This window comes from Melozone crissalis, unplaced genomic scaffold (genome assembly GCF_028551555.1).
Source record: "Melozone crissalis strain CALT ecotype California unplaced genomic scaffold, PUWL_Pcris_2 ptg000004l_1, whole genome shotgun sequence".
Classification (NCBI taxonomy): Eukaryota; Metazoa; Chordata; class Aves; order Passeriformes; family Passerellidae; genus Melozone; species Melozone crissalis.
This window is the reverse complement of record NW_026535782.1, coordinates 21055309-21082643: the sequence shown is the minus strand read 5'-3', so window position 1 is coordinate 21082643 and position 27335 is coordinate 21055309. Positions and strand designations below refer to the sequence as shown.

The 27335-nt window shown below is 39.5% G+C and overlaps 2 protein-coding genes across 4 annotated transcripts in view; one reads left to right on the top strand and one right to left on the bottom strand.

Moving 5' to 3' along the window:
• Window positions 1-5338, bottom strand: part of PPHLN1 (periphilin 1) — a 62380-nt gene extending 57042 nt beyond the window's left edge. The window contains exons 1-2 of the mRNA XM_054272814.1: window positions 5275-5338; window positions 615-662 (exon numbers count right to left, since the gene is read on the bottom strand). Coding sequence (XP_054128789.1) covers window position 615 — 1 coding nt within the window. The 5' untranslated portion in view covers window positions 616-662; window positions 5275-5338. The remainder of the gene's footprint in view (window positions 1-614; window positions 663-5274) is intronic.
• A 196-nt stretch (window positions 5339-5534) lies between these two features.
• ZCRB1 (zinc finger CCHC-type and RNA binding motif containing 1) lies at window positions 5535-15938 on the top strand. Of its 3 annotated transcripts, XM_054272217.1 has the most exons (9): window positions 5535-5620; window positions 6596-6676; window positions 10235-10322; window positions 10478-10506; window positions 12608-12719; window positions 12802-12909; window positions 13652-13761; window positions 13867-13942; window positions 15289-15938. In XM_054272217.1, the coding sequence occupies exons 3-9, from the start codon at window positions 10239-10241 to the stop codon at window positions 15418-15420; spliced, it is 651 nt and encodes a 216-aa protein (XP_054128192.1). In that variant the 5' UTR covers window positions 5535-5620; window positions 6596-6676; window positions 10235-10238; the 3' UTR covers window positions 15421-15938. The 3 variants fall into 3 exon arrangements, with proteins under 3 accessions (XP_054128192.1, XP_054128182.1, XP_054128202.1); XM_054272207.1 differs by lacking the exon at window positions 6596-6676; XM_054272227.1 differs by lacking the exons at window positions 5535-5620; window positions 6596-6676 and adding an exon at window positions 5654-6131.
• Window positions 15939-27335: the final 11397 nt, after the last annotated feature.

The window sequence follows — 27335 nt, the reverse complement described above, 5'->3', positions numbered from 1 at the left end:
AAACTGTCTGGAAAGAGATCAAAATGCAGCACATAATTTCTTAGTACAAAGCCCCACATTTTGATTACATGCATACAATACATTCTTCACATGAAGATACTTCCTGTTTTAAATTGGGAGCCAGCACAATAAAAAATATACCTCTTTTCAGAGGAAAGGGACTTTGGAAGCAGAGTTAGTCATTAAAGACAAGTGGAAATAAACCATCGTCCTAAGAGATTCTACTCATGCTGTGCTAGACAACACAGACTTGAGGAGTTCAAATCTTTCTGCTGATTATAAAGGTGACAAATTATCTACTATGCAACACTGAAAGTAGATATGCAGCTGCTAGAATTATATTTTTCAAACCTTCCCTTCACAGTAGTAGCTCTAGCTGTTAAAAACAGTCAATACAGAAAAGTAACAGCAGGTCATGTTCAGAAGGAGAAATACATGTTACCTACTTGCACAAAATAAAAACACTTTACTGGAAATAGACTTTGAAGCTATATAAAATTATTGATTAGTACAGATGCTAAGAATCAACATAAAAGAATTAATAAACTGTGAACAGAGATAGCACTAATTCTGATACACACTTTTGCAAGATATAACAACACTCATATACTTACTTCTCTGTCAGTTTTAGCAACTCTGCTTTTGAAGATCCATTCACCTACCTACAAAAAAAAGAAACTGAGGTTAGCAAAAAACACAAATATATTCATCATAAGTATATTTTTTTCTGTTAAGTAAACCAGACAGATACAATCTAAATGTTTTAACTGCCTGTACACTGTGATCTGTCTTTGTAAAGAAAAATAAGATTCAGTTGCATGTGATGAGAAGTTAATTAAAAGCTTGATCTTTTTTCTTCTGGTAAAAGACAGTGAATTAAGTTCTTTCCTCAACTACAAGATGCATCTATGTTCAGAGATTGAACCCTAGCATTGGTTCAAACAAACCAGATTATCTTCTTAAAATTATAGTCTCATTTTATAACAGACTTGACCTTAAGTTTGTTCTACAACCAAGACACAGAACTAGTCTGATGTAGCTACAGGTTATAAATCAAAAGCTGACTAAACCAAGCAGCTCATCCTAGTTTTGGTAAGGACAAAAGCGAGAGGATCCACTGTCCCTGCCCTCTCCAGTAAGCTCCACATAAGAGTTACTAATTCTGAAACCACTGCTCATACTGCTGCATTGGGTGGTCAGCTACATCATCACAAGCACCTTCCTGGCACTTTCACAGTAACTGCCTCAACTTTTCTTTATTTTGTACTTCACTGACCTTTTCTAGAGCCTTACAAATGCACACCAGGGCTGTATGTGCATGAACAGCTCTCAGGCCAACCCCATGCCCTCCTTCCCACATTACCAGGAGGATGCTCTATGTGCTCTTCGCTGTCCCCACCATGTTCTTATCTTTGTGCCCAGAACAGTACTTGAACATTTCTGTGGTTTTATGTACAGGAGGGGCAGAATTAGCTATGGCAAGGCAAAATCCTGATGCTGAAAAGGCATCACCTAAAACACTTCACTGCTGGTCCCTCATGCCCAGGCCCTGCCCAGGGCGGGCCATTCCTTCCGTCTGCACTCACCACAGCTGGGAAGCACCTCAAGTGCCCACAGCACCCACTGCCCCTGCTCATCCACAGCCCACCCACCTCTCACACCAACAGAGATTTAGGTACTTGATGGCAACCCTCAGTTTTTTAGACAAATAGCAAAATACCAGGAGCTGAATTCAGGTGAGGTTTCCAAGCAGGCTGTTTTTTTTTTTTTTCCATTTGGATAAATACACACCTGTATTTATCCAAGATAAATGACCCTGTCCTTTTGCCTGCAGAAGTTATTGAAACTGTTAACATAATGTTCAAAAAGCAACATATCTCAGAAAAGTGCTACTGAAGCTGAGGGCAGACTTACATCTCATGCTGCTTTGTCAGTCAAACCACCTGCAACATCCCAACACACATCACTGGCACCAACACTCACATACACACCCCATTATTTTATCAGGAATCAAGCTGATAAAAACACTCCCCTTTTTTTATCACTGACAGACCTCATTGAAATGAGCAAGAATTAAGACCAGTATTTCAACAAAAACACAAGCTGGAAAAAGGTAGAGCTACATTATCACAAAAGTCAACAGACTGACAAAAAAATATACACTAGACAACAAGCAACTATGCAGGTGGAAAAAAAAAATCTCATCTGCATTTAGAGGTATGGAATGAAGAAAGTTAATCAGGCAGAATCAACCATCAAGTAGATTGGTTAAAATGATGCTAAGGTAAACAAGTAGAAGACCAATTTTATACAGAAGACAAAACTGACAAATTATAGCTGAGAACAATGAGATAAAATAAGGATCTATTTGAAAACATCAAAAGAAAAAAATGCTTGAAGGGAAGAAAATGTAATTCCCAGCATCTTGAGCACCTTTTATCTGTTTCTATAGAAAAAGAAAACAATCAATTTCTTAACTGTGACCTAACACAGCTTTAATAAAAACCACGAACAGTTTAAACTCTTAGCATCAATATCAGAAAATTCCATTAACAAGGACTCAAGAGCTCAAATCTCGAATTTATTATGCTGTATTGAGATTCATATCTGTTCTCTCAGTAGGCATGAAGTTGTTGTAAAACAAAGAATGAGAGAAACCTGGTTTTGTTTCACGCCAAACACTATAACTCATCCTGATTAACTATCTTCTACTAGCATATACAACAACAAAAAAAAAAACTAAACAGCTGATGCTTAATATTATGATATATAATTACTTGCCATATTAAACAATCTCTTCCTGTTTTTGATCAGAGGTGACTATTTTACCTAAAGCAGCATCTTCTCTCAAATAAACACATTCTGTAAGTGCAGAGGTCATTCTATGAACACGTCACAAGCTGCTCTACTGTAGCCAGCCACCAAAATTGGCTTTACTCCAATTAGCACTATGTTTTGCTCTATGCTAATATAGCTTTTTTCATCAGGCAGACTACACAGGTCTCTTCAGATTTTTTGCACCTTCCTGATATATTTACAAAAGCACTCCAGTACTTTGAAACATTTGTACACAATTCTTGTCTGCTTACACTTACTTGAGACATCAATTTTCATCAAGGCCACAAGTATCTGCTTCTCCAGGATTTTTAATTTTCTAGTGTGTGCTATCATCCTTCTGCAGAATCTACATTTTTGTTTTCAACACATACAGCCTCCTAATCCAGATGGCTACATCTTGCCATATGTGAACAAAGCAAATGCAGAGACAGGCAGCTGGAGTGCCTCCCATGCCACTGGGATATATCTGGTTTTATAATGTTACTTTGATAAACAGCAGAGACTGACAAATGTGAGCCAATTTTGTCTATCATCTCTACTTTGGAAAGCTATCAAAAAAGCTCAAACGCTTTTGTACAAGATGTAGGAGAAATGTAACTTATTAGCAATAGCACTATAAAACTTGGAATGATTCCTGCTGTGAGGATATAAAGACAGAAAATATTGTTGTATCTCCCAACAATTAGACTCAAAGATAAGCCACTATCTCTTACCTAGACAGAAGGCAAGGCAGATAAAAATGGGTTTGGGGGAGAAAGTTACTTTCTCATCTTCCCCTTGTACTTGGGACAGGTAAAACACGCTGAATAGACACAGTCCTACTGAAAAAGTTAAAAAGCACAAGTGTGAGAGCAGAGGGAAACACCAGGAAATAAAATAACATGAGAGAGGCACTGAGAAAAACCAGAGGTTCAAAGACAATCTGTCTCTGCCTAATAGCAAATATTAGGCTGTAAGAGTTTCAAAAGCATTTAGAAGTATGACTGCAACAAGTCCAGGGATATTCACCTAGATACCAAGAGGTTCTCTTCCAACCTTTCTCAACCCATTCACAATGATTTTTACTTAAAATAGCATGCATAAACTGAAAATAATAACAGCAGCAGCATTCCAATGAGGATTTACAATCCCACCAGTTGCACTTCCTTACTACATCATTATGTCACTGGGACAAGAGCAATGGAAGCAATGTATTGGTTCTATTAATAAAATGACTGATATCTATTAGCACTTATCTTTGCCTGACTACCTGCAGTTACTGACCTGCCCATCATCAGTGCCAGTGCCATGAAAAGCATATTCTACCAGGCTCTGATGTAGCTGCTCCACCAGCAATGGCACTGCAAACAACTGCATGGAACCCCACTGCTCCCATGGCTTTCCATCCTGACAACAAAATACGGCAACTTTCCATATTGCTGCCATAACCAGTCAAAACCACAATGCTCTCAAAAATTACTCTTGAAAGTAACAACCAACCCACAGCACTTCACATAGGGCAAACCACTGCATCAAACTGTCCTCACTGGTTGTGCAGGTTCCCACATCTTTTTGTTACTTCTGCCTTTGCTTCCTTGAAGTCACAGATAAAGAATTTATAGACTATCCTTGAAAACCCTAATGGAGGGGAAAGAGCCTACTTAAGGAGTATGAGTGAGAATAAAGAACCATGAAGAGTAGACTTCAGATGCTTAAATACTAGTAAAGACTTAAAATATTAGTTTAACAACAGAATACCCTATTGTTAAACTAATCACGTAGATTTATTCTGAAAGACTTATTCTAGTACTTATTAGGAAATGACCTGAGTTACACACTCATGTCTTACTTATCCCTCAATAAGGACATAGATCCTGCACCAACATACCCACCACACACATCAGTGAAAGCATTTACAATGAGATTTATGTAGCCTCCATACACTCGCTACGAATGATTGCTTAAAATTACGCCCAGATGTATGTACAAGGAGGACGAGCCTTCCCTTCAAAACAAATATACAAATTAAAGCGAGAATCAGAGTCCTGTGTCCCATATGGGTTTCAAAGAGGATTAAATGATGAGGCACACGAGCCACCTCGGGCGCTGACCCAGCAGCCGCTGCCCAGAGGGGGCCGTCCTGCCCAGCGCTGGTCCCGCCGCCGCGTCTGAGCGCACCCGCGGGGGCTCCGCAGCGCTGGGGCCGCCGCGGCGCGGGAGGGACGGACGCGCTCCCCGGGCCGTCCCTCGAGGCTCCGCTTCCCGGGGCGGGCGCTCCGCACAACGAGCACGTGCTCGCAGAGGGGGCAGGAAGGCGGCCCCGGGGCGCCCCGCAAGAAGCCGAGCGCGTCCCACCGCAGCCGCGGGCCAGAGGAGCGGCTCCGGGCCCGCTGGTGCCGCGGAGGAAGGCGGCCGGCCCGCGGCTCGGCCCCGCGCCCGGCCCCGCCGCTCACCCACCTGCCGCTGCCTCGTTTCCCGCTCCCGCTGCGCGGCAGCCCCGCGGCAGCTCCGCACGTCCCCGACGCTTCCGGCGCTCCCGAGCCGTCGGCGGAAAGCCCGCCCGCCGCCGCGGAGCCGCCGCCCATTGGCCGCGGCCGAGCCGGGAGCTGCGCGTCGGCGGAAGCGCGACGGGCCGGGGCGGCGGCAGGCAGGCAGGGAGGGAGCGAGCCGTGTGTTCCGGGCTGTTCCGGGCCGTCCCGGGCCGTCCCGCCCCGGGCCATCCCGCCCCGCCGGGACCGCAGCTGCGCCTCGCCGGGCCGCTCGCACGATGGGCTCCCGCGCGGGCTGAGCCCCGCCGTGACGGGTACGCGGGGCCGGGGCACCGGGGGGTCGCGAACGCTCGGTCACGGCTCGCTCGCTTCGGGCCTTTGCGGAATTAGGAAGGGCGAAATAATTGGCTGTTCGGGGCCGCGCTGTGATGTTGTGGCCCAAGGTGTTAATACAGCGTGTGGAAGTTCCTGCAGTCTGTGGTTCTGTTGCTTTAATGTCGCTTTGCTCGCGCTGAACTCTGAAATAGATGACGAGTCTCCTGGTTTGAGGAGGAATGGGTGTCACGAAGTGAGTTACCCAGATCTGCCCCGCCTCGGTGAACCTCTGGGTGACACCAGATGCGATTGAACCAAGCAACTCTTCTCCCATCTTGGCTGTGCTGAGAATCCCCTTAAAAAGACACTGTTGGAAAAGCTTTTGTGGGCTTTCCCTCTGGAGCGTGGGGGAAATGGTAGCATAGAAATGATGAACTTCTGAGGGCCCTGGGTCTCTCCAGGTGGAGGCAAAGGAGGACAGCCCAGGCCTCCAGAGCACTCCTGACTTCTGTAGGTATTGCACATTTGTTGTCAAGTGAAGCAGTTACTGCTGTATCATCTTCATTCCCAGTAAAGTCTTAGTAAATGCTGATTAATACTGGGGATGGAAATGGAATCATATCATTATATCTGTCTGGAACAAAATTCTACTGATTTTGGCCAAGGTCGATGTGACACCTATATGTAATCTGGAAAAGGAACATATATGAATTACAAGTGTTTGATAGATAGATAGTCTGGGCTGATGGTCTGGTTGCCCAGTCTTACTGTCCCTAAGCTTTCTTAGTTAGATCAGTATGTAGAAGTGTTTTGATTCAAAGCACAGATCCTTTTTATGTTCCTCTTTGGCTTGAGCTGATTGTATTCTTTCTTTACTGATAGTGCTAATCTTATTTACCAACTCTTGATCCTATTTGATATTTGCTTGGTACTATTTAAGTGAGTATGAGATAAAACAGATTATTCTCTTACAGCCTGTTCCATGCCCCTTGTGCAGGGCAGAATTGCAGCAAGTGGTTGAGTGGTTGATACCCTTGTCAGGGACCAAGGAGAACGTGAGTTTGGTTTCATCCTTTACCAGACACTTGATTATTAGCCTGAGCCAAGCTCCTGCCACAACTAATGGTTTGTTGATTTGGGTCTAAACTCCATTGAGACTATTAAATCAGGAAGAAAATACTGTACTTTGAGGATCAAGATAGAAACACTCTAATTGGCCTGGGCAGGAGTGTCTTGGGAAACTTGCTCACAAATCATTCGTACATACTTCAGTTGATTAAATCGTAGATCTGACATTGCTGCACTGCACTTAAAAACAAACATACAAGTTTGTGCTTTTAAGTTGAAATATCAAAGTTAAGTCATGGAAGTATAAGTAAATTTAGGCTCCACTTGATGATTCAGAGGCATCTGAGCTGTTTTAGTGGTGTCCTCATGTGTTCTGGGATAGAGTAGAAAAGCCAATTACTGAAATTAATCATTGTCTTTCTGTGATATCACCAATACTAATGACAGATGCTGCATTAAGCATATTGGATCGAAGCAAAATGTATTCGTGTACCTGACCTATTTTTCAGGAGACTTAATCATTGCTGACAGATGGCTCTTGTCAAAAAATGGCTTCTTTTAGTTTGAGTTGTTAGAAAAGACAAAAAAGATTGAATTCAAGAAGTCATTGTAATGAGACATAACTCTATTGTCAAAGTTAGTATGTGAAAGTGATAAATGAAGAAGGCATTAATATTACAGAGAGGCCATTACATTAATGGGAATTGTGTGCAGTTCTGTGGAGGTATTGTAAAGGCTTTTAGCCAATGCTTTAAAGTTGAGTAATGAAGGTAATACCTTGAAGATCAAGAAAGCCCCAGAAAGGCATCCAGGATAAAATAGAAATGTTTTGATTTGTTGAAAAGCTCTAGCGGGATATAGCCTTGAAGCCAGGGTGTACCTGACTTTCAGTCGAGCCTCCTGCAGCAAGAAGAAAGCTGACATGTTGTTTTTTGGTTCATTTGGAGATTTTTGTGAGGGGAGAGGATTTTTTTTTCTTGTCAGCTGAGCGGAGAGACTGGTAATCACAGAGAAAGAACGTGATGAAAATCTTAAACTTATATTGGACATTTCTATGAAATTAGAAAATTCCTGAAGTAGCAGGACTCTCAGCCTTGTAATGATGAGTCTCCAGATGACAGGTCTTATCTGGTGACTTAGCTAAAGCTGGAACTGGCATTTTTTCACTCCTCTGACTAGAAAACATCATTATAATAAATGGTGATAACCATACAGTTGCTGTACTCCTTCTTTTATTAAAGTTGTGTCTGTATAGTGAGTCAGACATTAAAAATAAGCAGTACTTGCACAACAGTCCTAAACAATACAAATTGCTAAGAATATTTGGGCAGTTGGAGCAGCAAAACTGTTAAGCCCAAATTTGTCCAGGGGAGTAGAAACAACATTCAACCTGAGCTGTCTGGCAGCCCGTGCTGTCAGGGTACAACTCTTTCAGCTTCTGGAAAAAGCAGTGTGCAGCTGGAAATGGTGATTCTGTAGGCTGCTTTCATTAATAATTTCCAAACAACTGAGCTGTTAGGCCAGTAGTAATCTCTGCATGATGTCACCTTCTCTGTGGAGGTTTGCACTGTGGCATTGTGCAATATGCAGGCTGACTGCTCTCCAGCCATGCTGTTCTCCCTGGTGCCTGCCCATTAAAATGGGGACTGCTTTGCCTAATGTTGCAAGGTGCTCCAGCTTCTCTTGCCTTTTAGGCAGAGTGAAATTGTTGTATTGAGATACTTGAGGTTCACCTCCAGTGTTTTCTGGTCCACTGCTGCAATATATTAGCACTGGCAATGTAGCACAGTGCAGTGTTGAGATTGTTCTTCCTGAATCCTTCTATCCACTGTACATCTGGATAACTGCACTTCAGGCCATCCATTCACATGGCATGTTGCCAAGTCAGTCTGGTTAGGCTTGTCAAGGATACTAATGCCAAGCAGAAAGGAATTTGGGATAATGAACCCAGTCTGCCTAACAGCAGATGCATTGTGTGGCCTTTATTGCAAATTTATTCTGTTTTCATTTGCTTAACCTTTATGTTGCCATTTTCGCTCATGCCAGAAAACAGTCTCTGAACATGAAAAACCTCAAAATTGAATCACTTGGAAACTGCCACTGCAATGAATTGTGATACAGTAAGCATGTAAGGAAAGAGAAGCAAAGCACTTGGACAGTCAGTGTCTACTGGGAATATCAGTCCTTCAGATAACTAAGTCATGAAATGCCAGAAAGTATCACCCGGATTAGAGTGTGATATTAGTTACTTTTGTTGGCACTTGGCCAAGCAATCTGTTCAGACTGGCTACCCAAGAAGTCCCCTAAGAAACTGTAATATGGCAGATGCTGATTTTAATACTTTAAGGTTTTTATCCCTTCTTCAGCTTCTGTCTGCATTTTTAAAATGAGGCAGTCTTGCTGGAGAAGTGGCTTGATCCTCAGTTGGGAATTGGCTGGAGGTGCCAGGAAGCAGCAATAAGGCTGTAGGAAAATGGACAAGGAGGTAGAAATTGGACTGTGTAGGGAGTGGGTTTGCTGTACTATTTGGTGTGGCCTTTCATAAGGGGTATGTTTTGATCTTAAATTTTACTGACTTAGCTCTTGGTCTGAACCATGGCTACAGAATGCGTCAAAGAGAATGTTTTGCACAGACTTTACACCTCTAAAAATTTTGGGAAATGTCCAAATGTGAAGAAAACCGTTGGCTTGTCATTTTCAAGTTGGTTTGATTACTCTTCACCTAGTATTAGATGATGTGTATGTGGTTATAATAGTATTTTTAATTGATTAATTGTTTCCAGACATACTCAGTTTCAAGAGCATAGAAAAGACTGGAAATTAATATGGAAAGATTGGAAATTTTCCTGTTTCCTACCAGGAGAAATCTGCCTAGTTAGAAGGAGGAAGGGGAGTGCTTCTACAGAGCTGCTTCTTTATGGTCAGCTCTGGACACTTGCAGTTCTAGAGGAGTGCAGAAGCTTGAGCAATAGTTAAGAGAGGAGATAAAAGCTTGCCACTTTAGCATCATGCTACATTGCCTTGAAAATGTATTTATCGCCCTCCCCACAATAATTAGGACTCTGCTTTAGGGAAACATGGTTTTTTTCCCCCCTTAACCAAGTGTATGTTATTGTATGTTGAATGCAGCTGAGCTGATACTTGCATAAAGAATCAGATCATTCTGGTACTGGTACAAAGGTCAGTAATTTGATATGTTGTCCTTAATGTTTAATAAATGGACATTGCTTGTTTCTTTTGGCCCCCAACCTTTCTAATTGCATAGATCAGGAGAGGTTTATTGTAAGTACACTAACTTGCCAGTTTTTTCTTGACAACAAATCTCCTCACATAGAACAAAAATATGTTTGGATCCAGAAGATGAGGAAGGAATGTATGTCTTCTGTAGTCCATGAAGGCAAAGGAAATGAAAGCTGTGCTTTCCTGCAGCTTTATCATGGCTATCTGGGCTAGGTTTGAAATAAAATTGAAAGTCTTGAAACTATTTTTTAATTTATTTCTTTGTTCAATACAGGTTAACTCTTCTCTCTTTTTGCTTTCATCAGAAAAATGAGTGGTGGGTTGGCACCAAGCAAAAGCACAGTGTATGTGTCCAATTTACCCTTTGCTTTGACTAACAATGATCTGTACAGGGTAAGTTTTAAGAGATGCATTTTTTACATTAAACTTGTTGACAACAATTTTGACTGTAAAATCAATACTGATATATAAGTTTGTCATGATAAATTTATTATTAGTGAAATGCAATTGTCTGTTGTTAAATCTTTTTATTTTGTTTTGTGTTTCAGATATTTTCAAAGTATGGGAAAGTTGTCAAGTAAGTGACCTGATATGGCCTTCTATTTTTGTACCTCTCATTTTAAATATTTTATGTCTTTCCTTCACTTGAAAGTCTGAAGCTTTTTGTAATTAAAGTATGAATGTGGAACTGTATTGAAGTTCTGTTCATTTTTAATAAAGTATAAATTTAATTTAACAACTGAAAGTTCTTGCAGTTACATACATAATACAAGAATATTTGTGTTTGGGACAGGTTTTGCTAACCATTTTTGAAGAGCGAGTAGAATGTTGTTACATAGCATCAGTCTTTTCTCTGAAATAGTTGAAACAGTGTTCTTCTAGTATCATTCCCCTTTCCTTCACCACTGTGGGGCACAGTGGGTAAGTGTGAAAGTGAGAACTTCTTATGTGAACTAAATGTCCCACAATTGCAGTGTGCAGTTCTCTGTGATTCTAGAGGGGCTGATCATTGTGACTGCTTAGTGTTTTATCTAAAGCTACATGTAAGGTTGCATTAATGGCTTTCACTATGGGGGGTATTTGTGAACAATGTATGTGAATATCTGCCTCTGTGTTCAAATGCTAGAAAGAAATGCCACAGGAAGGAACTGACTTGTTTGTTTCTTTTTTTTTAATTGGTCAGAATAAGGAGACTCAAGTCTTCGGTTTTTAATCCTAAACCAGCAAGTATCTTCTCTAATTTCTAGTAGCTGTTGCAGTAACCTGTGAGATACAGAGTTTCAAAGTTTATGAAGTCTCGGAAGTGTGTTTCAGGTGACAAATAGCAGGAAAGGCAAATATATTCTGACTATTATGATTTCAACTGAGTTTGTTCAGTAAGAATCAGACTTTCTATGGCTCTGAGAAGTTCCTGACTTTTTAAAGATTTGTCACACTTGGTTCTTTCTATTCTTGTGTTATTAACTGGTATGTTCAATATCGTGATTAGAAGTCTGACAATCACACCAGGCTTCTGTTGGAATTCTTCAAAGAGTAGATTGGCATAAAAATTAATAGAATTGTCCTAAAGTCAGTTTTATTGACACTTGAACTTAATGCATGCAGTTGGACATGTCCAAGAGGCTTTGTTAGTAAAACAGTTAAGTTCAACCTTTTTGTGCATGTATTTGGGGAAATTCGAGATTTCTTTACTGTGTTTTTACCATGTGAGTCATCTGTTACTTAAACAGCTTGTATGTTAAGCCTTCTGTATTGAAGTGGGGTTTGGTTTTTTGGTTACTTCTTAGAATTTTGGCTTGCCCTGTGGCTGAACCTTGTTTTACCTGTGATGGACATAGGGAGGAGTGTATTCCCTACTTTTTTATGTGTACTTTGATTTTTATGTACATGCTCCCTGACATTCTGGTTCTCACTGTTGTTGTTTTGTTAGGTTTTTTCTGGACTAAATACAACTGACACTAAGATGGAAAGAATTGAGGCTGTGTGGATTCCAGCCATACACACAACCAGGCCCTGTTTTCTAGATTTTTATATTTAGGTTTTGTTTTACTGTTTCTAGATTTTCATGAGCTTCTCAGTGTGCTATTGAAGCTGATGATTTGAATGTTAGGCTGAAGATTTAACTTTGCATGTCATGTGAAATAACACATGCATCCGTGATCTTTGGCTTTCAGTTGGAGATATTTGTCGAACAGTACTACATAAAGGTAGTGTTTCCTGTTGTGAACCTGTTTAACTGATTAGTCCTACACAAACATAGATTTCTCAGTTTGGAGGCAGTTCACACTGTGCTTTTCATCAATAATAGCAATGGTAAGATTACTCATGAATTTTCCTTTCACCTCTAGTATATGTAGTTCCCTCCAGTTAGGCTGCTTGTAAATTTAAAGATTATGTTCTCTGTTCTTCAAGTCACCCAAGGGAATTAAGAGTGATACTAGTCCCAGAAAGACCCACATGCTTTTTAAAAATCATCTCCACTCTACCTCTAAATGCATGGGCAGGTTAGCTGCTCCTTTGAATTTCTGTTTAATGAGTATTTTTATTGTTAAATATACTTTAACTCTTTTGCTGTGTAACAAAGGTAAGATGCCCCTGAGATTTATAAGGAAAAAAAAATCTCTGAAATAATTTTAGTGTGTTTCACTAAAATCAATAATGTGGTTATATGTTTCCAGAGTTACCATTATGAAAGACAAAGACACCAGAAAGAGCAAAGGAGTTGCCTTTATTTTGTTTTTGGATAAAGAATCTGCACAAAACTGTTCTCGGGCACTTAATAACAAACAGGTAAGTTGTGGAAAGTTTTTATGGCAGGAGGGTTGAGCCTTTAGTCCCAAAACATTTACCTTTTCTTTCCAATTTTCTGTAGTTGTTTGGAAGAGTAATAAAAGCAAGTATTGCCATTGATAATGGAAGAGCAGCAGAATTCATTCGCAGGCGTAACTACTTTGATAAGTCTAAGTGTTACGAATGTGGGGTGAGTAAAACCAAAAATGTAGAGAAATGGACAAAGATTGTGGATTGACATAAGAATAACTTAATAATTGAAATAATACTAAATAGTAGCAGTAATAGTAGATGGTAATGAAAGAAACAAAGAGAAATAAAACCCAAGAAAAATACGTGATGCACATGAAAACTATTGCAATGACAACCTCCTACTCTTTGCTTCAAAGTATCTGCTTTTGTTATGTCTTTGGAAGTTCATGATTTAGCTGGCAGTAAAATAAATGCAGGAAACAACTGTTCTATATAGAAGTGAGTTTTAAATTTTAATTAATTCCTGGCTTTTCCTGAACATAGTAATGTAGGACAGTGATATTTGGATAGTATTTAATGTCCAATACAAGTGTTATATTCATAACACTTCTTACAGCAAAAATATCACCTTGCTCCTGTGTCTTAAATTGTTAATTCTGATGTTTCTATCTTGTTTTGAATCTAAACCACGTGTAGTGTATTCAGTTATTGTAACAGACAAAAGAATCTACTGTGCTTGTAGCTTGTTCTGAGTTTGCAGTTAAGCATGCATATCACCACTAATCTCTCCATTTCCATGGCAAGCCTAGAGAAGAGTGTGTATTCTGTGTGCTAATTCAGCATTCCATTTATCTTACTAATTGCTCCCATTTTTTCCCCCATGAACTTCTCTCATTACAGGTTTTAATGTATAGTTGTTTGTAATGGCTTCTGTTAAGCAATATTTCTTTTTCTCCAAGGAAGCAGGACACTTAAGTTATGCTTGTCCTAAAAATATGCTAGGAGAGCGGGAACCACCAAAAAAAAAAGAAAAGAAGAAGAGAAAGAAAATAGTGGAGCCAGAAGAAGCGTATGTATATTGAGTTACATGTTACTACTTCTTTTAGGAATCTTTTTCATACTAAACACTTAAATTAAAGATCTATATTTTTTTCTCTCTCCCTGCACAATGAAGTGAGGAGGAAGAAGAGAGTGAAGAGGAAGGTGAAGACCCTGCTCTGGATAGCCTCAGCCAAGCCATAGCTTTTCAGGTACAAAATTGAAGCATGGCATATTTATTATATCTTTTTAACTTCAACTCCCTTGTTCAGCTGCTTTTGAGAAGCTCTGATATACATGCATAGGTCTGTCTGCTCTATAGCACTTAGTGGTAGCAGTAGTTGATAACTGTAGTTGGCTTCTTTACATTGCAGGCATGTTCAGTGGAATTTTGTTTGGGTTTCTTGCTCTTTCACTATTGCTGCATTTGTGTGTTACAGCCTTTTTTCCCTTCAAGCTGCTTTGGTATTTTCCTGTGTCATCTCTGCTGTGATGCTCTGTTAGGTTTTTGCCCACAAATCCCTCCTTACTTTGTTGTCTGAGGAGACAAAAAACCAGTCATGTATAAGTGACCAGACACATCCTCTGTCCTCACTGGAATGTCCTTGAACATTTATTACCGGGACACTTCCTTTGCCCACTACAGACCATCACATTCTCTAATTGACCTCATCTCCCAAAACATACTGAATGCATATTTTCTTATGTAGCTAGCTTATCTAACGTCTGTATTACTGTCTTTATTACTTCTTTATCTCTACACCCTCTTGCTTCATGAAACAGAACAAGCCTGACCTGATATTCAAATTTCTTGGGTCCCTGGGCAACATTGTTGCCTATGTGCCTGTCCCCCCAAAAAAACCCTCAAGAATTAATAACTTTGTTCTGAACGTGACTGTAATGAGTGCAGGACTTTTACATGATGATGTCCAAAAAAGTGATTCACATATTCACAGTGTTCCTCTCTTTCCCCAAAAACTCCACAATTGGAAATAAAACCTATAAAGGCAGGAAACATTCTCATTTCTATTGATGCCTCACTATCACCATCCAAAGATTTTTAACTGGTAAAAATAGGAAGCTTCTATTTAAACTATTAGTTGAATAACCTTCAGTAATAATCCCCAAAGGCACTCATTATGTGAATGAATGACTGCAAAGGACAATAGATAGAAGACTTATTAGCAGAACAAAGCTGATTCAATAACATCAGTTTAAAACATGAGGCATTTTTTGCTTTAGATCTCAGCTAAAGAGATCTGCTTAGATTTTTTTGCTTTAGATCTCTCTATATTTTTGGAAGTTTGCCATGGGCAAAATTCCTCTTTTTGAGAATACATGATGGTCCAGGCGGCTGCTGTGGTGTAGAAGACAGCTTATATGTGAGAACTACTTTCAGAAATGTTTCCTAGTGCTTTGATCACACAGTTTATCTGGGAATAAACCCTTGTACTTCTTTAACTTATTTAAGAATTCAGTGTATATTAAGAATTAGTATTGTTATTTGTAGTGCATGTTAATTTTTCTTAATCACAGCTAATACTTTTCTTCATTACAGCAAGCCAAAATTGAGGAAGAACAACAAAGATGGACACAGACTGCAGGGGAATCTTCCATTTCAGATGATTCAAAACGTCCACGGATTAAGAAAAGTGCTTATTTCAGTGATGAGGAAGAACTTAGTGACTGAAATAATACTGTTCTAAATGCATATATCAGATATATATAGTGTACATTTTGTAAAGTGCTACAAAGTGATCTGTAATACAGGTTTGTTTTGGTGTTGAAGACAGTGAAAATCATGGGGTTGTTTTATTCTGTCCCCTGATTCTCCCATCTTTTTATATCTGTGTCTCAAAACCTTTCATTTCAAGGCAACTTTTTAAGAAAATGATGTAATTATACACTTAAATCCAGAAAAGTATCTGTGAGAGTGCGTCTTGCAATTAGTGTCTAGACTCAAGTCCTAGCAGTGAAATGTTTCATGAGAGAATTTCTCGAGGCTTTTTTCTTAAGAGGAGTTCCTCTTAGGATGACTGTTAACACCACTGATGCTTTATGTGTTGGTCTGTTTGGAAGCAGTGCTTTAGTGGTACTTCAGTAGATTATGAAACTTGCATTAGTTCCTCTGCATAGGGTTGAATTTCAGCTTTAGGTATTGTCTTTTTACCATTCGTGCAGTACTATAATAAATTATTGTTACATCAACACTGTTTCTCCTGACTGCAGTTTGAGTGCTAACAGTAATTAGGGTTATCCACAGAGTTTTAAATACACTTGGATCTAACCTGGATCACATCTGAAGCTGTTGGCAAAATCCAAAAGGCATTGTTTCCTAAAAACATGCCTAAAAACAGCTTCCATGTGTACTTGGAACCGTCGTGGTCTCTTAGCAAAGTGTGTTGCCACGTATTTTGCACATAAAGCTTTTCAGACTTTCTATGTCCTTAGATCTCTCTAGGGTTCTAGGCATGCTGTCCTGTAGCTGTGATGGTTCCCAAAACCACAGACACATGGTGGTAATGGTACCCATTTTATATTGGTGTGTAGTCTAAACTCTTCACTTTTAGAAGCACAATATAAAATACATTCACAATTTCACACTTTGAATAAGAAATGAGCTGGCCTCTTTCTATTTTCAGTTCTTCCTGTTTGCTCATCAGGACTTGATTTTCTTCCAAATATAGAAAATGTAAATCCAAATATAACATTATGTATTCTTAATTAATACCAATTTATATTCAAAAATGTAACTGGGTGCAAAGCAAAGAAACATGCACACTCACCCTCTAAGCTAATATAAAGTAGTGACATTCAGAACATCCTTCTGGTGCCTTCTGTTGCTCCTTAAACACAAGAATTCAGAAACAAGAATGAAGTAATTCAAGTTCTTTCTGTGCAAGCTCAAGTCAGAAGAAGAAGGAGTATTGGCCTCTAGAGACAGAAAGATCTTGGACTCAGTAATCCAAGGAATGTAATCCAGGTAATCCAGGAAGACTGACTGACTTTTTGCTGAAAGTACTGTATATTAAATCTGAAGCTTCCTTCACTGAATTTCAGGAAGATCTCTTAATATTGAACAGCTGAGAGCTAAACTGCCAGGCATATTGTTAATAAACAAAAATCACTCTACATCATGTATGTGTGCAATAATGAAGCTTGAGGAGTTCTAAACTCTACTAAACAAGCAAGTAATGCTGCCAGCATGCTTTTCTTCAAATGTTAGATTAGGGTTCAATGGCAGTCCAGAAAAAAAACCCTAAAAAAAAGATTATGCCACTACATAAAATCAGGGTTGGTCTTCTTCTCAAATACCATATTCAATGCTGGCTTTAAAATAAGATAGAAAACTAGAATTTGACAGAACCAGTTTGACTTGATCCATGACTTTGGTTTGGAAATATTTGATAGCTTGTAAGAATTAAGATTTCAGTGAAGTGATTAGACAGCAATCTTCCAACTTTTATTTCATTACACCTTGTAATGTAATAGTGGAACTCACTGCCATGAGACTTTTTCAGGATCATGGGGTCAAAAGGATTTGACTTACATGTGGAGCATGATATTTTAAAATGTTAAAGTCTGCTCAGAAATATCCTCAAATAAAAAATAAAATTGGCATTGTTCTGACCTAATACAGTACTTTTCCAGAGTTCCAGTAGCTGAGGCACATTGATGTATCTTTCTAGTCTGCTGCTTCTGCCTCACTGCTTTCCCCATAGGGTTTGGTTTTGTCAGCATGAAGCAGTAGCTCTGTCCAGGCTGTTCCAAATGTACCAGTGTTGTTCCTCCATGCTCTTTTGTTCCAAGCATGAAGTCACTTGAGGTAGGTGACATTGAAAAAGAAACATAAAAATGAACCTGCTTCTGTGCAGAATTGACATTTAGAAATTTTTTATGTTAAATCATCTTCCTTTAACTGTTTTCTTAATTCTTAACTTCTGTTGATCAGTAATGTGTGTAGCTTTTGTATTAGAAGGCATCTAATGCCTAAAATACAGTCTAAAGGGAATTTCAGGAATAGGATTTTTGCACTTGTCTTCCTGAATAATTTTAAGTTTCAGTTCTTTGTTGGCAAGCTAACAAAGCATTTATAGGTGAGAAATTCAGAACACTAGCATTAGATAACCATTAAATTAGATAGCATAAGTAGCTGTTCTTGAATACAAAGTTGTTTTCTAGAGCACCCCCAATGCAGCTGCTTCATTGTGAGGAAAAAAAAAAAATAAGGCCAAAATTTGTCAATAAAGTCTCTTTATGACTCTCATTGTGGAGGGATCTGCTCCTGTTGATGCCTACCCTCCCTACTCTAATCAGCATGGCTTCAGATTTCCATCTGAATCCCATCAGGGCTGGGGAGCAAGGGAAAGTGTTAACCAGGCTCCTAATTTAGATCAGGCCAAGAGGGTACAATTAGTGTGCAAAGCTCAAGCAAGCAGTTGTGCTTTTGTCAGTTTGGTATCATAAAGCAGGAACAGCTGTTGGTGGCTCTGGGCCAGACAGGTGAGATTGGGTAGCCTTGTTATCAAAAGAGAGAAGAATAGAAAATGCCTTGTAGAACAGTTTCCTGTTTTTGTTAGAAAAACCACAGAGTTTTCTTCTGAGATGTTTGTGTTCAAGCTGTATGTTTGGGGCTATTTTTAATACTTTGAGGCACTACCTTAGGCTTGCAAACTGAATTCTGGTTTTAGAGTATAAATAATATGTCCCTGATTGTAGAGAAATTTATGCTAAGTGGGAGAGTTTTGGGTTTTTTTTTTAAATAATGTCAAAATCTCATGTCTCTCTGCAAGAATCTACTTACTAGATTTTGTCTTTTGCATTTTCAAAACAGCTTGAAAATTGTCCAAATATGTTCTGGGTCATAGGACCTCTCATCTATTGAAATGGCTAACACAGTAGTGTCTACAAAATCACTAGGAGATGCCTTTTATCTGTCCTTGGGGAGGAAGGGATATGGAAGTGGGATAAGGATGATTAGCTTAATTGATTATAAATGGTATTACTCATACTGTGCCTGTGCAGCACTTGTTAAAACCACTGCAGCCGTGAGACACAGGAGTAATTTTAGTCCATGTTTAGTAGGCTCCCACTATGTTTCTGGCACATTCAGGTTACTACTCTCAGTAGAGCAATAGAAAGGACTGTAAATATCAAGTACTAAATGTACCTAAATAGGTGATCTCTGGAAGAAATTGTAAACACTTTATCTTTGGCTTCTGGGTCGTGTTTTCTGGGATAGCCCTTCTTTAATATGCAGAGATGACTGACTGTAGCATAGGAAGGTGAGCTGTGCAGGCTGTTTAAAATTTTAAAATATGGTTTACATCTAGCTTTTCTAAGCAATTTAATAAGTGCTACTATGAATGTTTCTATTTTATTTTGTATCTGCAGTGTCAATGTGATGATATATTCCATCACTCTTCTATAAAAATATTTCAATAATATTCTTCCAAATGTACTATCTTAAAATAACTGGCATTTGATAGCTGATTGCTTTTTAGTATAGATTACAAAACCATTTTTTAGGTGTCCTTAAAATGCTCATCCTCAGCAGCTTTGTTTATCTTACAGATCTTAACAGGGTGAGGGTTGTTTCCTGTTGAAGGCAATTAAAAAAAATTACTACACTGCTCCTTCTTTACAGAAAAAGGTGTAAAGTGGAGGATTTAATCACTTTTAATGTAGTACACTTTTAATTGTATCTGTGCTGATATCTGTAAAACATATCCTAGAAGGAATAAGCTGAGGAAATAGTCCTTGTAAAGAAAGCAACATTTTTTAGGTTGAAGAATTTTACAGGTTTGAGAAACAGCATTCCATCACTGTCAGGCTAACCCTGACCCTGCTGTGCATTCAAACAGAGGAAATGTGTGCTTATGCATGCATTTAATGGATGTGACAGGTAATGCAGCAAGTAAAGAGTTGCAGAAATTGTGACAGTAGGATGTGATAAAAGTGTGTGAAACATTTAACCAACCCAGTTAGGGAATGTGGGTCACAGTGGCTTGAAGAAATACCACAGTTACTAATATGAGAAGTTTCCTGTCTGATGAATAGGATGCTTCAGAGAATCAAAAGCAACTCTGAGGTTTTAAGTTCATGAAAGGCAATGGCTATGAACCTACATCAAGATGAGCGGATCCATTGAAATTCAGTTTTATCAATATCCAGTTAAAGAGAATTAGAAGGCATCCAAATTTGGATACTGCATCAAGCTTAGTGCAGTGCAGCAAAAACTGTCACTTGGTTGCAGGAGTAAAAATGCATTATTTTAACTACTTGTGTGGAGGCAGAGGAAGTAGATGTGCTCTGTTCAAAGAACAGATGTGGCTTTGGAAGAAGGAGGGTCCCAAAATAGAACCAAAAGGCATATTAAAGACTCTGTGGGTATACTGTGAAGTTCCAAGGTGCTAAATTGTATTTTTATAGTGGGCTAGAACTGCTTGTACCATGTTTGCTTAATTGAAGAATTGGTGGTTTATATTTGAAAATTATCAACCTTTTGGTAGTACAAGTTTATACTGATGTTCAAATGCTCAAGTAAGGAAGAGAAAATAAAGGAGGATACAGTTCTACAAAAGACCTCACTTGAGATGTATTTGATGTGTGAATTTGATTAGGTGGCAAAGAGCCATCTGCCCACGAAGCCTGGAGCCATGAGGGTGCATATAAAATGAAACGACTGAGCAGCATATGGCAGTTAGGAGAGATGAGAACATGCAGTACTTGGATGTGCTGCTTTTGAGTTCGTGAACCATGTATCTGGAATGAATGATTGTAGTCCTTGAAATTATGTTCTTTCCAAGAAAGTTTTTGAAAATTTGTCAGCTAGGTTTATTTTCATCTGCTGCAGCATAACATTCTATAGAGTTTTTTTACCGTAGGAGGCTTTCACAGGAAAAGCTTAACTGAGGAAACTTGGTTAATTAAAATCTGGAACACAGTTCTGTTCAAGGGTGGATTCTCTGCGAGTCCCAAGCCTGTGGCATCCCAGAGAATGCAGGGCCCCAGGGCCTTGTTCATGTTCATATCTAATTTAGCTGAAGCTGCTGGAGAATGTCCAGAATTCTCTTCATTCACTGCAAAATTTAGGTCAAGCCCATGATTAAGTACTTGAGTTCAGGGTAAAGTAGCCCTTGAAAAACTTTCACCTTTTTTTACTCTGGTGTTATTTGTGCCAGGATGGTGGATTTTGTACTGTATTGCACACCTTTGAAATGGCAAACTGGTTGACAGGAAGGTACTCAGCTCTCTTGATCTGACTGTGGTAGGAGCACTGCACACAGATCACTTTGCACCTTTAATAAAGGGGCAAGGCATAATTATTATAGCAGCATTGTCTGGATGTAATTTCACTGCTTCCAGGGGCTGGGAGCCAGTAGAGAAGGGAAGAAGGCAGGCAGGGCAAAGAATAAGTAAGCAAAATATCCATCCAGAATAATGTATATCAATGTTATGCTAAACATTTTCAGGTTTCCTTCTACATATTCTCCTCTTCACTGTACTTTAGTTCAGAGTTTATGTGGATTTAATTTACAGGGTTGTCTGGAGTATGTACATGTAATATGTCTAACTGCACAGACTTGATTTCAGTCACATAGAAGTATGACATGGATTATATTAACGCAAATGAGGTTCACTGCATCTTCATGTTGTCTTCATGCTTTAACTGGCTTTTCCTGGGGCACAATTGTACCTGTCTGTTAGAAGAACTATTTTTTGTACACTTTCTACATAGGTAGATTCTGACATGAGAAACTTGAGTGTAAACAGCACAGTGGATCTGTGGATATTAAGAGAATCTGTTCTGGGTAGGAAAGGATGGAGAGCTTCAGATGTGAGACAAAAACAAATAAGGGAAATGGCAGGTGAGACTGAGCATTTTGGTATCATAGAGTTCAGCATCAGAATAAGGGACAAAAGGGAGCAAAACAGGTTGACGAAAAAAACACACACAGGAGCACATATGCCTGTAGCATTAATTCCCCTCCATTTAAAGAAGGCTTTTATAGGAAGTGAGTGATTCTGCATATTGCAGTGAAGGTTTGTTTTTCACATTCAACTCTGCACTCACTTATCTGGTTTTTCTCAGCTGCTAGACTTCACAGCAAGATGGTAAACATGGATACAACTCAGCATTTTTTTGAAAAATAAAGTAACAAATGACTTCTCAGTCTGTCCTTTGTTACCAGTTATTGCTCAAGAGGGCTTCAGCCAATAACTAACTTAAAAGATCTAATGATGTATCTGAAAGCTGGTGTCTCTTAAACTCCCTTCACTGATATCCTGTCCCTCCTTCCCCCATGGGATTGTACTGTTCAGAGCTTTCTCCAGTTTTTCAAGCTGCTGGGGTGACAAAGTCCTCCTGTCTGTCTTCACTTCACCAGTGATATGATTTATGTTGAGGGTTCTTTCCCATTTTCATAACTTGCTATTAGTTCTTCTGCCAGTAATGAACACTTCCTGCTTAGATTTCTGACTCTCAGATGTATAGATTTCCATTCTGTGCATTTTTTGGTGTGATATCCAGTCTGCAGACCAGCTTCAGGATGTCTCATTGTAACTATACCTTACCTGCAAGATGCTTTCTTAAAAAAAACATTGCTTTCCAGCTATGCCCTTCATTTAGTTATTCTGTCCAATTACTTTTCCACTTGTATTGTCATTGACTAAATTCAGTGTTTAAATAATGGCCTAGGTTTCCAGCTGAAGGAGACTTTACTTGGTCATGTTTTTCCTTCAGTAAGCTGCTAGTAATGTGGGTTGTTCTGTTATCTTCTGTCTTACTTAGCTCATCTATTTTTAATTAATTAAAAAATTTAAAAATGGAAACAACCCTAGCAAGCTCAAGTGAACAACTAATAAAAAAGTTCATCTTATGTTTTGCCTAAAATTACTTGTATTAGTAATGAATAAGGAATTTAATTCCAAAATCTGTTGACTGGGAACTTTACTGACATCTCTGTTTCTCTCTGTTCCTGCAATGTATTTGGTACAGTTCCTTCACATAATATGAATGAGTTAAATTGAATTCACTGAGATTATTAAAATATACATGGTCATTATTAAATGAATTGTAGCAAAGCCAGCAATGAATCACACAGGTTAATGTTTGCTGCCATGTTTGTTGACAGATATATCATACTTGGGCTTCAGCTGATGAGAGAGGCCAAGAAACTATGTTTCAAATGTCTAGACGTATTCCTTTGGAGAATACTCAAGTATAAGTTTCATACATGCCTCCAGTCTAAGTGATAAATGTATTATTCATTCATAAGTAGTTTTAAAATGTGTATTTTGTGCCACAGTATTATGGTAGGCAGTATTCTTTATGTTGCTATCCTAAAAGGCTTATTAGATGTTCCACTGCTTTTTTCTTTCTTTTTTCCCTCCTCCTTTTCAAGGCTTTCAGAGATCATTGCAGGAATCTGCTGATGTTTAGCAGAAGACATTTAGAATCATATCTTCAGTTCTAAAATAGAAAGTACTGTGATGAGGAATCTCTGTAATATTTGTACATGACTTCAAAGATACTGTCTTAAGCTTATGCATTTCATTTATTGTACTGCAATTCACATAGAAACAAAAACAAGCTCAATGGCCCTTTTAGTAAAAACAAGCTAACCAGCAGATGGTTATTCCATATTTGGATTTATATTTCTATAGATCTGTAGTAAGGCTGCTTCCCAAAAGGTTCATATTTCTTACTAGCACTTCTACTGCTGAATAGTGGTTTAGGGAAACTGCATTTCAACTTAAATTTCAGTTACAGGAGGGAACTGAAAGACTGGGAGGAGACACAGTAGATTGTTATCATTTACATGGCATTTACATAGTTTGTTAAGAAACAGGAAAGCAAAGAAGCCACCTGGCTGAGGAGAAATGCCAGATAACTGGGTCATTCACTAATACTGGTTTCCCAGCCTACTTGTCTCATCCAGAGACAGTAACTCGTGTCACTTAGTAAAATTGTCATTGATACCATTGATTTTCAAATAGAGTCACAGGAAAACTGAAGCAGTGAGAAATGAGAAGTTGGAGCTCATGGGAAGTGGTCAAGAGCAAAACACACACTTCTTCAAAAAAGCAGTGATAAAGGCATTATTGCCAACTACTTCAAAGTGGAATAAAATTAGGAGTGAGCTAAGAGCCCAACTTAAGAAAACTTCAAAGATGGTTAAAAAAAGAGGGGTGGAACCTTGACCAGCTTGCTAAGTGTAATTAGCACAAGAATACAGATGCAAAATCAAAAGATCAGCCAATCAATAAAGAAACAATGATGTGTGTTGTATGAAGATTGAAGAATAAGGACTATGTTAATAAGGTAAAACCAGGGAGCAAATTGATCCATCCTGCAACAGGTCTTGAGTGCTGCAGCTGGAAAACTGAGGTGTTTCATCCTTGGCAGAAGGGACCCTCACTGTCAAAGCCAACTGCAATGCTAGTAAAAACCCATGAGAGTGAAAGCTACAGCTGGGGAAGAAAGGGGTAGGGAATGCTTCAGTTGGTTAGATGTTGTTAAAGAGGGTGGGCCTCCATAGAGAACCTAGGCAATTTTAGGAGCTGTGAGAATTTACATTTACACTCAGATTCTGGTTTTAGAAAGTGGGAGCTGAGGAATTTCAGACCTGTGGTTTAAAAAAGATCCAGGAACAAAATTAGCAAGCAAAGATGTGAGCTGTAAAACAAAGTTAATATAGGCTCAAATCAATCTAATGTCTTTCTGTAGGAGCTTGTCACTCTTACATGTAAAAGAGAGGTGGTAGATGTCATTTATCTTGACTTCTTCAAGATTTGTGCTATTGTGACATAGTAACAATATAAATGCTACTACTGCAACCCAAGTGAAGATTTGGGGGGAAAACTGCTTTTAGCACTTCGCAGACAATGTGATGTGATGTACTGAGTGGGGTTCTGCAGAGATCTGTCATGAATGAGATACTGTTTTATAGTCTCTTTAAAACCTTGGATGGTGGAATGGAAAATATGCTTGTGAAAACTTGAGAATTATGAGCATCATAGGACACCAGCTGTCTTGGCTTTTCATCTGATACTACTGAATATTGAATGGGCATAAGAATAGCTCTTCCTTTCCTGATTGCTCCTGAGCTAATCTGTTACCTCCAATGACCTCTGCAAGTACCTTCTGCTCAGCCTGTGCTTCTTCCATGCTGGCATAGGCTGCACCAGCTGAACTCGTCTGTGCTCAAGGCTTAAGTATCTTTGTCCTATGAGGACAATAGCAAGATGATTGATATCTAGACAGAATATTTTAATAAAGGTTTTCCAGATAAAAATGAGACTGAAACTCCTAAAACTGGTTTTACACACCTGACCATTTTTGCCTGTGTGATCTAAGTGTTCAGGAGATGCTGTATCTCTGTCCCAGAGAATGGCAGAACTGATGTTTGGTTAATGAACACTGGAACATTTCAGAAAGTGAGCCTTTAAACCTGGGTGAGCTAAGTTGCTTTGGTTTGTGAAGGGGGGCTGGTTGGTTGTGGGGGAATGTTTTGTTTGTCAGGTTTTTTTATCTTCAAAGCTCCTGGGTAGGAAAACAAGACTCTCTTTTCCTTGGAGGCAAGTTATAAGTTCTTCAGAGGTCATAATTGTCCTCTGTCTTTCAAGGCTATGTTAAAGCCTGGGGCCATAGACTCTATTTCCCACAACCCCCACAAAGTTCCATTATGCCTGTAGCTGTGATGCTCCTCTAAGTATCAATAACCTGCCATCACTATAAACATCACATTTATAAAGCACTTCAGTGTTCTTACATTGAGGACAGCCCTCTCATTGCCTGGGTTTGTACTCCCTTACAGCAGGCCACTGGTGCTCTGGTGAAGTGTTTGGGGAAGACATCTGTTGCCCATGTAGTAAATGCCAAAGCTGAAATTCATACTTTCAGGGCTTGTTTGTGTTCAGCCCCTTCAGTCTGTCAACGTGAATCTTATCATCATGTGGGGGAAAGAAAAAATGAAAAAAAAAAAAAACCACTTGAGCACAAATAAGTGCCAAAACTGGGGGGGAAAAGACTCTTTAAGTATGTTCTGACATTTAAAATCTTCTCTTTAGTTGGAAAGAGTGTTGTGTGGGATCATCATTTAAAGAGGAGGCAACTACAAGCAATTTCCATTAGATACCAAGAGACAGTAAACCTGGGTGAAGTGTTGGACATGTTCATTACATTTCTTATCTAATTGTGTGATGCTATCGAGCGCTGCTCGCTGGCAACCCAGACACTCTCATTATGTACAGAACCATGGTGCTAAATAACAATGTGCTAAGATGAGAAGAGTCAATGCTTTAACTGTTTTGCAGCCCTCCACATGTGTCTGCAGGAAAATAAGATGAAAATTTCCAGGTCCTGCTTTGATAGACCGCAGCTTATAATTATAGTCACATTGCATGGGAACGTGGGCACACTGCTGGCTAGATTAGAGAAAGAGGCAGACAAGAGCAAAGCATCCCTGTTATAGTTTCTCCCTAAGTGTGCTAACTTGCGACTATTTTAGAAATTTGGATGAGAATGTGTTTATGCTTTTTCTCATTTCCTCATTTTTATAGCTCTGAAAGTACCTGTGGTTCTGCTTTGTTTTGCTTCTAGTAAATCCTTCCTTTGCTTGTGCTTTATTTATTTCCACTGGGATCCTTTTACTGCGCTGCATCCCTTTTCTTCCTTTGCCTCCTTGCGAGCTCCGCGCCCCTTCAGCGCTGTCTCCACCTCCGTGCCTGGAGGCAGCGCCTGTCATTGTCACCTCTCCTTCCCTGACACGGGCGGTGACACACAGATTCCTGCTTAGAAGCAGGCTGCTCACCGCCAGCTTTTATTTATTTAATAGCCCTCTTTGACAACAACGCTCTATAGCTTATGGTTGAAGAGGCAGGGAGGAAACTCAAAGCGTGAGGGGCAGAGCCGTGGGTCGGCCGCGGGCTCCTGGCCATGGCGCCGGGGCCTGCAGGGCCGCGGGCAAAGCACAGGGCCAGGCTCTGCAATGCCTTGGCCTTGCTCCCCACAGAATATTGCAGCTCCACCCCTACACATCACACCACACGGATGGGCTATACAGTCCCTCCATTTTGGTGAGGTGTTCCCAAAAGGGGTGAAGTGCTTGCTGATGGGACTTGTGGGATCAGCCTAGCTGCCCATTTTTTCCAGTGTTCAATGATCACATATACTTGAGTTCAGTGATACTAGAAATTAAGTAACTGTTTTGGAGTAGAAACTATGCATAGTGAGGCACCTTCGTGGCCAAGATGTTTTCTTGAGAATTAAATCGTTTTGTTATGTGTTTAATTTGACCCAGAACATAGTTTAGTTACCCAATAGATTTCCTTAGTTGGGTCTAGGCATGATTGTTAACTCAATGCACAGTTTACTCCTTACAGGGCTACTGCGCTCCTTAGAGAGGTACCAGTTCATTTTAATTTCACGGTAGAACACATTTTCTTTCCCAAATGTTGAACTCAGTTTGGAATCTGCCAGGCCTAGTGCACCTAACAATGCAGATAACAACAATTACCCACAAAAAGACCAGCTAAAATGCTGCCTCCCAAGCAGTGTTGCTTCTATCCCTAACCTCCTCAGAGAGAGTGAGAAAGATT

What these genes read in the sequence shown, in the direction of transcription:
- ZCRB1 (XM_054272207.1), top strand. Translation starts at nt 10,239, where the DNA reads ATGAGTGGTGGGTTGGCACCAAGCAAAAGCACAGTGTATGTGTCCAAT. An exon ending in ATAGTGGAGCCAGAAGAAGC is followed by an intron (nt 13,762 to 13,866) that starts GTATGTATATTG and finishes TGCACAATGAAG; the next exon opens with TGAGGAGGAAGAAGAGAGTG. An exon ending in GCCAAGCCATAGCTTTTCAG is followed by an intron (nt 13,943 to 15,288) that starts GTACAAAATTGA and finishes TCTTCATTACAG; the next exon opens with CAAGCCAAAATTGAGGAAGA.